Raw genomic sequence first — 10,850 nt, forward strand, 5'->3', positions numbered from 1 at the left:
TTTTGCTTTTCGCTTTTTGTTGTTGTATATAATTTATCTTAAAGACAATTAACAATTATTATGGTACACAACTAGATGGTTTCTCTCATTCTATCATATATAAGGTATGGCTTAAAAAGAACGCTCTATATATATGTATGTATGTACAGACATGCAAAAAAAAATGCCTTAACTAGATTTGGGGGAAAAAAAAATGAAAAAAGTTCAAGTTCTAATTCTCTACATGTATAGTTATATACTATAATATATAGTTATATATTATAATATTATTTAATGCCTTATGCTGTATTTTGTGGATTCATATTTTTTTTCGATTTTCACATTATATATTTTTATATCAACAATAAACACTGAAAAAAAAAACACACACTAGATTTTCGTTCTACGCTTGCTTTGTTGCCTTTCTGGGTTTTGGGACATTATGGCATTTGTTTCATTTCACTTCATCAACTTCATTCAACTGTAACAATCTCTGGGCAGGATTGGGGGCATCCTAGGCGGTGGCATGCGGATGATAGGCCGCTGCCCACGCATTGTGATGATGGTGCGGATGCGAGTGCGGATGCGAGTGCGGATGCGGATAGCCGTAACTGGCTGTGCCCGCACCAAAATCGGCCGGATAACTGGCCGCATACTCGGACTTCATGTGGCAACTGGAGCTGGAGTCCTGGCTAGCGCCGCTGGCCAATCCGCTCATGGTTAGCCCATACTCCGCCGCCAGCTGCGACTCACTTTGCATGGCCAGTGCGGCATAATGATGCTGGGCCAGCGCCGTCGCGGATGCGGACGCGGATGCGGATGCGGCTGGTGAGGATGCCGTGCCGGTGGCGGAAACGACCGCTGCCGCTGCTGGCGAACTGGCACTGGAGGATGTGGAGGATGAACTGGCTGAGGTAGTGGCTGGTTGTATGGCACGGCTGATGCTGATGCTGCTGCCGCTGCTACTGCTGCTCCACGGCTGCTCCGCCGCCATCTGCTGCTGGAAGAGTGGCGGCGGTGGTGGCGGTGCATTCACACTCGCTGATGCCGCCGATGTGGCATGCTGGTAGAGATTGGCATAGGGCGCATAGTTGACCAGCGGTGTCGTATCCGGCTGCTCCTGCTTGAATTCCACGGGCGGCGTCAAAGGTTTGCCCGACTTCTTCTCCTTCTTCTCCAGCTTTATCGACGACGACGCCGCCGCCGCCGCCTGCTCCTTGGCCTCGGCGGCCAGTGCCTTCTTGCTCTTCTTGTCCTTGAAATGGGTCTTCTTGTGCTTGCTGAGGTGATCGCTGCGCGAGAATTTCTTCGAGCAAATGGGGCAGGCATACGGGCGGTAATTGGTGTGCGTGCGTCCGTGCCGCTGCAGTTCGTCCGATCGCGAGAAGCGCTTGCCGCACGTGAGGCACAGGAATGGCCGTTCGCCGGTGTGCCAACGCAGATGGGTCTTCAGATGCGACGCCTTGCCGTACAGCCGCTCGCAGCCGGGTATGTGGCAAATGTGCTGCTTGCGTCCGCGCTCATCGGGACCCACAATCGGTGGCAGGCCGCTCATCTCGTTGGTGCAATTGGGGCACGTGCAGCGCACGGAGCGGCGTTGCAATTGCGTTTGGAAGGCGATGTCATCGAAATTGAAGCCCGGATAGCTCTGTGAACTCCATGGCTGATACAGGCGCTCCTGGTGCGAGAACCATGCCGCCGACGAGGACATGCCCACCGCATTGCCGTAGTAATCGGAGGCGTACTGCGCATATGGGAACTGGCTTCTAGAAGAAAAAAAAGAAATGAAGATAGAGCAATGGTTAATTCAGTGTTTCAAATGATTTATTCAATGAATGTAATTATAACCATTGTGCTGGGCATTTTGCTATGATTTTTATCTAACTACAATTAGCAGTTGGAAATGGTTTAATCAACATTTTATTCCTATCATTACGCGTTCAAACCCCCTAATTTGATCGCAAGATCGCTTTGCGTTATAAGGTGGCAACAAATTGAAACAATCTGCATGCTAACTTGTATGAAAAATATACATTCACTGTATTCATTTAATGAATCTATCATTTTATAATTTATGATGCACTACTTGAGATTATTTATATGATAATCCAATTTTAATCGCATATTAATGTGACTAATGGGATTAATAAATTCCTATGCAGTAAACTGTGTAATTTGAGTAAGATATATGTCTTTATTGTGCCGAAGATTAGAATGCACTCAGTCTGTAGTTATTCTATTAGGAGATTTTTTAAAGATTAGGATTATAAAGTTATATCTTCAGGTGGAATATCTACAGCATTTGACCTGCCTAGCATTTGATAGATCCCCATTTGATAGATTCCCATTTGATAGATCCCCATTTGATAGATCCCCATGTGATTGTATAGATATTTACCTTGGTGGCCCCAATCCGGAGTAGGCGGTATTCCAGCCGTAGGCGGCACTGGCGACCGCCGCTGCTCCGAGGTCCGCTGCTGCAGCAGCCGCTGCTGCGGCCGCCGCTGCCGCTGATGCCGCCGACGAGGATGGGGACGAGGATGTGGGTGATCCCGCTAGGGCACCCGCTCCCGCCGCTGTGGGTGGCGCCAGGGTGGTGGTGGGCGTGGATGGACTGGCCGAAATGGAGGCGAATGACTGGGCGGGCGATGGGAAGATGCTGGGCGACACGGAGGCCGATGATGGCGCCGATTGGATGCTGGAGTTGGGCGATGCGGTGCCCGTGGAGGAGGCCTGTGGATACGGCAGTTCCAGTTTCATTGGTGGCTTTCCGTACAGCGGAGAGCTGCCCGAACTGGAGCCGGAACTCGAGCCGGAGAGGGATGGGGGGGCGGACAGCAGGGCGGCGGCGCTGAGGAAGTCATGTTGCTGCTGTTGCGGCTGTTGTTGCTGTTGCTGCTGTTGCTGCTGCTGCTGCTGTTGTTGTTGCTGTTGCTGCTGCAGTTGCTGTTGCTGCTGGGTCAAGTGTTGCATGTGCTGCTGTTGCGCCTGCTGATGCGACAAGTGCAGATGATGTTGCGCCTGCTGCATGTGCAGATGATGTTGCTGCTGTTGCGCGTGTTGCTGCTGCTGCGCCTGCTGCTGTTGCGCGTGTTGCTGCTGCTGCGCCTGATGCTGTTGATGCGCATAGGGATTCAAGTAATTGCACGCCGCATCGATCATGTTGAAAACGTTAGCGATTTCGAATGTTGCGCTGATTTGTCTTTTTATTATTTTTGTGATCCTACTGCTGCTGTTGCTGTTGCGGCTGCTGCTGCTACTGCGTTTTGTTGCTTCTGGTTGCTACTGCGTTCGTTAGCAATTTTCGCACATTGCTCTTGCACTTATTGATATTCGCTCGTGTAATTATGGCACGCTTTTCACTTTAGTTTTATAATTATAGTCTTTTGCTGCCGCGCACGTAATTGCGAGCACGCGGAGGAGAACACGGAAAAAACACAAACAAATTAAAGGCGGCCGAAAATTCGCCAATGCTGCGTGCACATATATATATATATATCCCTCTATATATGCATATATATATATATATAGATCCGAAAACGAGCGAGTTTCTCTGCTGCCACTGCGGCTGGCTCTTCTGCTTCTTCTTCTTTCGTTCGTAGTGCTGCTGCTGCTGCTGCTGCGCGTGATGTGATGTGATACAACCACCGGTAATTATCGTCGATTGTCGACTGAATTCCAAAACGCGGCGAGAGAGTCTAACAACGTACAAAACGAATCGCTTGGCTGCGGGCAGAGGCGCGGGCAGAGGGCAGCGGCAGCGCTGCTGCTGCTCGTGCTATCACGTTCTCGCACTTGTCTATCGCCACTGAGCGCCCGCAGTCAGCTCTCGCTCTCTCTCGCTCTCGGCGCCCATTATGGTGGTTGTTTTTGGCCGCAACGGTGTGCCTTCGGGGCAACTCGCTTCGTCTCGCTTGCACGTGCGGTGCGGATGTGTCACTACCGGCAGCAGCAGCCACTCTCTGGTGCTCGCTCTCTCTTTCTGTCGCTCTGTTTGCGACATGCTGCTCTCTCTCCACGTTGCTGGGCATTGTTGTTGTTTCTGGCGCTGCTGCCGCAGGCGTTTTGTTTTAATTTCTATGTGTGGGTTTGTGTGTCAAAGCAATTGGGTGAGCATGCGTTTTGTTGTTGTTGTTCCAGCTAGTACTCATATTGCTTCTTCTTGTTGTTATTGTTGGTCAAATCTAAACTTTAAGCCAAAAACGTTGACTTATCTTTAATGCAAATCATTTTAAATTATAGTTTATTATTTTCACTTGGACTTATGAATTTGTACGTATATTTTACATTATAACTTTTTGTAGTAAAGTAATTTTATTATTTAGTTGGATAAAAAATATTTCAACATTTAAAATATTCCTAACCCATTTCATAGCCCCTTAGAAATTTGTTGTATCAAATAATTAAATGTAAGTTATCTTTTATAATTCAAAATAAATAGATTAGCAAATATTTAGGAAAATGTTTATTAATTTATTTGAATCTGCTAACCTGGATATATTTTCGAAACACAAATTTGGTTTATATTTTTAATTTTAAGCTTTCAAATTGCTTGTATAAACCTTAAGTGCGTAATGAACATAAGTATTTTTCATATTTCCCAGCGATTTTGAATGCCCATAAATTACTCGACATTTTACACATTTGAAGTACCGTCATTAAAAGCACGAATATCTGCTTAAATTCCCATTATACCCTTTGCCCATTCAGTTCGGACCTTCAATTTGTTTCGATGAAAGTAAGCAGACGGAGAAAAGTATGGCTCATCACTTTAATTAAATTAAAATTTCGGCTTAATGGCGTTTAATTTTTCATTTTGCTCCAGAGGATCCCAATGATAAAAGAAAACCCAAAAAAAAGAACAACAAAACGATGGTGGAAGAAGAGGGAGCGGGCATGCTTCAATATCAATACAATAACAATAAAAACTAATAAATTTGTGGTCGCGGCCCAATGAAATAACTGTATTTAAAGGGGCGTTGACCAAACACCACCACAAAAGAGACAGCAGCTCTCTCCTGCGCTCTCTCGCTCTCGCATGGCCTGCGCCCGATTGTGTGTGTGCGCTTGTGTGTGTGTGTGTGTGTACATATGTTTGTGTGCCGCATATTAATCACAATTGCTGTTGCTGTAGCTGTTGTTGTTGTTGCTGCTGCTGTTGTTGTTGTTGTTGTTGTTGTTTTCGCTCCCTTTTTATTATGCGGCGTCTTTTTTATTACGCATACGCAACGTGGGTCTGAGCCACAAATTTTACGATTTGCTGCTGCTGTGAAAAGATAATGATGACTCCCAAAACGAAACGAGCTCACGGCAATGCATCTCGACCCTTTAGTTACCCCTTGTTTAGATGGAAATCATTATGTAGGCGATTATGAGTTCTAAAGATGAAACTTTTTATTTAGTTTAGTTATGACTAAATGCCGTTGCATCTCAAGTATTTCGGGATTTAAGATATTGCTACTATGTTCAAAAGATTGTTACGATACAATTTATTCTAAAGTTGTTCAAATAACTATGAAATTTGGTATGGCATTAAATTAAAGCTAAAAGAAATTTAGTAGCAAATATTCCTGATTTGTCGGTATTGTTTGTAGTTTTTTTAGATTATAAATGAATGCAAATTACTTCAAAATACATACCAATCGCATATGCCCCACTTGGTCCCTACAGGGTATGCGGCTGGGACTTCTGGGCAACATGTAATGAAACGGAAGATACAATTATATCGAGGCAAGCAGCGCAACAACGAGGAGCCTGTCTCGTGCTGGCAGTCTCCTCTTTGTTCCCCCTCCTTCCTCCTTCCTTCATCCTTCATCCTTCCTTCTGCCCCTTGTGGCTCCTCCGGCTCCTCTGGCTTCTCTGGCTCCTCTGCCCCTTTTGGCTACCGAAGATTTATGACAATGCTGAAGTCAACTAGACTCGAAGACCGTCTGCCCTGCGCAGCCCAGCCCCACCCAGTCCCTCCCCTTGCTGGCCCACCCTCTCCCTCTCCGTCTCCTCTCCTCCATCACCGAACTAGCCTCCTTTGCAGTTGGCTCCTGGCTCTTGGCTCCTGGCTCCTCGAGTCCTTGTCCTTGCTCTTGCTTTTGCTCTTGTTCTGGCTCTTGTCCTTGGGCCACAACGTCGCCGCATAATCAATTAGCAAAAAGTCGGCAGCAGCAGCAAGGAAAGTTCCCACTATGCCTATAGACTATAGACGCCCACCCGGAGGAACGCCCACTTTTTTGCACCACTAGGTCAAGTGAAGTTGGGAAATCGCAATGGTTTTTATGTGCCACACAAGGTTTTGATGGAAACGAATGGAGCACGGAAAAATGAAAATAAATTATAAATAAAATTAAATAAATTAAAATATTGAAAAAATAACCAAGCTGTTTGTTAGGTATTATCTGGGAATTACAAATAACCGAGCTATAAGTTAGGTATTATATTTAAATAAAAAATAACCAAGCTTTAAGTTAGTTATTATCTGGGAATTGCAAGTAACCGAGCTATAAATTAGGTATTATTTAGGAATTAAATCAAATTTTACCACTTATCAAATTTCCAAAAAAAAGCCTCTAATGATAGATGCACTTAACGCATACCCCTTACTTAGTCGCCACTAAATCGGAAGCAGTGATCTGCAAGTCGCCGGCATGTTTTGTAAATCTCTCAAAATATTGTGCAAATTGATGGCTAATCTATTTTGAGGAAGTGACTCCAGCTAAGCGATCTCGACCATCGCGATCTCCTCCCAAAAACGATCCGTTGCGATAATCAATTGATTAGCCGCGACGAGCCCACCAAACAAGGCGTGGGATCAGCAGATCAGCAGATCTCCAGATCAGCGATGTCAGGTAGGATCTCCTGATCACCACTCTCTCTCCATGGGAGGAGGAGCAACTAAGCTGGGCTTAAGCTGGAAAAGTTTTGACTTCGCCGCATCAAAGCTCCTCATCCGCGGGATTTCTCGCTGGATCGCCACTAATCCCGAAGTCCGGATTACCCCGTTTTGTTTTGCTACCTAGCCCCCTGACTCGGTTACGCCTGAATCGTAATTATTGATATCTTGATCCTGATCGCAGTGTCCTTTGGCGGATTAATGCGACATCTCTGCGCTGGCTGGCTTGCACTGAGAGAAAGCAGCCAGACTTTCGGTTTTCATCATTTGCACTTCTTTTCATAGTCATTGCACACTTTAAACATAATTGGGTAGTTAATAGTTAATACTTGTTTTTAATAGTTAATAATTGCAAAGTTAATAGTTAATAGATTTATTCAAATTACCAAATTTTTCATAATTTGCATTATATTGAAAATATATCTATCAGCTTATAAATAATTATAGTTTTTGCGACATTTGCCATTCTGGGCATGCCGAACGCACTGCTACTTTCTCGCAGTGCAGCTATATGGCTGTCCCATCGGTTGTTGGTGGTCTCGGATTAAACCGCACCCTCTGACCAAAGGTCCTGTGGGTTGCTCCTTCAGTGGGTGGTTGGGTGGTTGCGACGCTGCCGCGGGGTGCCATAAATGCATAATCCACGTTTTACGATCGCTTAGCAGGAAAAGTCAAGGGATCGTCTGCGGTAATCCGAAAGAGAGGCCAGATATATCCATATATATATATTCATATATATATATATATATATATAAATATACATACAGGTAGTGCAGGCGAGCGAAAAGTATTCAATTGAATTTGTTGGCTGCTCGGCATGGGCCTCGTAATCCTTTGGCGTAAACCTTAACCCGTTATGCAGATTTGTGTTAATTGGATTTATGGGGATTTTCGCATCTAAATCCTTTCACTGTCTGCAAATATTTTGGGCTCTCTAGCGTCTTCGGCCCGTTCTTCGTTGCAGATTAGATTAATCTCCGGGGTTTTTTCGCCAATTGACTTTGTACATATATCTCTGCTTGTATCTACCTCTTTCTACCTATCGCTAACTACCATGTATCTTTGACTTCTGCACAATCGCTGACTTTGGCCAAAAGTTAAACTGTGTTCTAATCTTTAGTCTGTCAAATGGGTTGATTTCTCTAATAACAGAATGCTGATTAACAATCCCGTTTCATATACAATATATAGTTTTGCTTATCCACGAGATGCAACAGATGGCGAAGGAATTCATCTGAGCAGATCCACGAAACGCCCCCGATTTTCTTTACCCTTCTCCAGATATATGTATACCTATACATATCGATCGGCTGTTTGACGACAGATTGCGCAATACTCAGGCCGCAACGCAAGGTCGTGCCACGCCCCCTTTGACCTTTACGGGGCGCACTTGTAGCCATCTCTCGGGATCTCGGGATCGCGGCATCTCGCATCCCTGGACTTCCACTGAATTCTCTAATCAAGCGGCAACGATGCAAAAAACACACGCACAGTCGAACCAAAAGAAAAACAATAGCATCAAACAATAAATTTTAATTTCAATAATAAATATTAGCCTGCCTGTGTGTGTGTGTGTGTGTCCCTTTTCTACTCTGCCGTGTTTTTTGTGTGTGTGTTCCTTGCTGAAGCGTGTGTCGCAGAGGGGTTAGAACCGCGAACAAGATATTAGAGAACTCCTCGGAGACCGTTTTGCACTAAAAATGTCAACAGCCTCAATTTACAGCCCCTAAATAGGGGCAGAAAGAGAGGGGGCGCACGAAAGAGGGGGGAGGGGCGCAAGAAAGAGTGCCGAAACAAGGGGATCCTAACACTTCCCGGGAAATCACTTGGTCGAACCAAAAAGAATCTCCAGATATCTGAGCTCGAGGCACTTGTTGCAACACTCGAAAAAAATATATAAAAAAAAAAATATAAAAAAAAAATTATAAAAAATATATAAAAACAATATATACAAAAATACATAACAAAAATATATAGTCAACAAAGTAAAGTTAAAAAAAAGTCAAAAAAGTTAAGTTGAAAAAAGTCAACAAAGTAAAGTTGAAAAAAGTCTAGAAATTATTGTTGAAAAAAGTCTAGAAATTAAAGTTAAAATTAAAATTAAAAAAGTAACTGCGAAAAGGAAACTGTTTAAAAAAGATACAGATATTTGTTTTAAAAAAAATATATAAAAAACATATATGTATAGTCAACAAAGTAATGTTGAAAAAAGTCAACAAAGTAAAGTTATTTGTTATTCAGATAAAAACATTAATGCCAAACGATTTGCTGTTATGCGTGACAATTTACAATTTTAATCAAATAAGAACGACAAAATTTAAAATGCGCAAATTTACCAATGCGATAATCTCGCTTGCAAAGGCTTGAAATAGCATGGAACTTGAAATGGTATTGCGCACATCCAGGCGCTTTTCTCGCAGTGCACGGCGAACAGGAGCAGAGGAGCAAAACAAGAAAAGAGAACGCCGCATAAACGGGGTGTCGAAATGATCATCAGTTGAGGGCGCCCCGCGGCGGGCCGCTCCTCTGATCTTTGCACCGCACGCCCCGCTGCGCTCCTTCCACGCGGCTCACAACTGCAAACAGAGAGAAGGACACAAATCGAAAAGGATCCTCGACTGCGTAACAGGACTCGCCGCCTTGGCCACCGTAAAACAGTGGCAATCTGGAGAAAAGCCATGGGCAAATGGGCCATGGGCCATGGGAAAATCAAAATCAAAATCCAAAAACGTTGTTGTTTGCGAAATGCAGGCGACAAAGGTGGCAGCGCACAAAGGACAACTAATTGGTTCGATTCCAAATTGAGAGTTCGCTGTTCTTTTGAGTCCTTAGAACCTGCCGCTGCTTCTTTGTGCCGGCATCGTGGTGGCTTTTTGTCTCAGTCGGTGGCACACACACACAGGTTCAAAGGCACTTGCGACCTTTGCCCTGTGAAAACTGCAAATATTTATTTAATATGCTGTAAACGGGGCGCTTACCAAAAGTTGCTTACCAAAATGAACATTATACAAAATATACAAATCATCGAATGAACTTCGGCTTTGGAATGAGAAATGTTAACTTGTTTTGCATCATAAATGTAACTACTTCACAGCAAAAAGAAAGCACATCAAGTTTAGTTTCAATCCTATGCACTACTCACCTTGGCATCGCACTACTTTCTACTACTATATCTCCCGATTTAGAGAGTTTGGCCCCTAACATATTATGCAGGAAGAATCTAGATGTAAGGTAATCTTATACTTTTGTAGCGTTGGATTATCTTTTGTGATATTCTCACTTGTTCTAGTAGAAGTAGTAGTACTCGAGTCTGCTTGATTTTGCACTTCGGTTTCGGGACTTGCATCGCCCACTTGGGATGAGGATGGGGATGGGGATGGATCTTCATGGACTTCAGTTTCAGTTGCAACTGGCTGTTTTGGCCGGCGGGTTCGCCTCCTTTTCTTCGGCTCAGTATAGATAACTGTGCGACTTCGCAAGGTTATGTAATCTTCTGGCTCATTATTTTCCATATCTGTTTGAGTTTTTTTTTTGTTTTTTTGGTTGGTTTTGGTTGGTTTTGGTTTCAAATTGTTATTCAATATTATTGAATATTGATATATATTACCGGAGTTGTCTGTCTTGCTTTCGTGGCTGGGAATAGAACTGAGGGTTTTGCTTAGATGAGAAGTTTCTGGTGACTGAAATTTCATTCAATGCCTACTACCTTAAAAAACGTTTTTGTTGATATAAATTATTATTTGTATAAATTACAAATATTATTTCTCTGTGCAGTAGTAAATAGCAAATACACGCACCCAATTAGCGAATTTACCATCCTGCAGTAGCCAGGACACCCACCACAACATTCTACTTTTATAAACTCCATCTAGCGGAGTGTTGTGGAACTAATGGGGCAAGAGTTTCTCTTTTCTTTACCTAGGTGACGCCATTTCTATTAAAAAGAGTGCATAGGCACTACACCGAAAAAAAGCAGTAGATGATCAAA

At 43.8% G+C, this 10,850-nt stretch overlaps 1 protein-coding gene and 1 long non-coding RNA gene across 3 annotated transcripts; both read right to left on the reverse strand.

Annotated features, from left to right (window-relative positions):
* Positions 1-483: 483 nt before the first annotated feature.
* LOC122624592 (transcription factor btd) lies at positions 484-3,190 on the reverse strand. The gene is made up of 2 exons (XM_043804230.1): positions 2,378-3,190; positions 484-1,745 (listed from the first exon to the last, which is right to left on the reverse strand). Exons 1-2 carry the CDS (start codon positions 3,139-3,141, stop codon positions 494-496), a joined length of 2,016 nt encoding a protein of 671 aa, XP_043660165.1. The 5' UTR covers positions 3,142-3,190; the 3' UTR covers positions 484-493.
* Positions 3,191-9,126: 5,936 nt separating this feature from the next.
* On the reverse strand, positions 9,127-10,549 carry LOC122624575. 2 transcript variants are annotated; one of them, XR_006326484.1, is made up of 5 exons: positions 10,470-10,549; positions 10,143-10,376; positions 10,005-10,082; positions 9,855-9,945; positions 9,127-9,799 (listed from the first exon to the last, which is right to left on the reverse strand). It is a non-coding gene; the product is annotated as an uncharacterized LOC122624575 (long non-coding RNA). The 2 variants fall into 2 exon arrangements; XR_006326485.1 differs by having other exon boundaries at positions 9,855-9,948.
* Between the last annotated feature and the right edge of the window lie 301 nt (positions 10,550-10,850).

The sequence above is a fragment of the Drosophila teissieri genome, chromosome X (genome assembly GCF_016746235.2).
Source record: "Drosophila teissieri strain GT53w chromosome X, Prin_Dtei_1.1, whole genome shotgun sequence".
In the NCBI taxonomy this organism is placed as follows: Eukaryota; Metazoa; Arthropoda; class Insecta; order Diptera; family Drosophilidae; genus Drosophila; species Drosophila teissieri.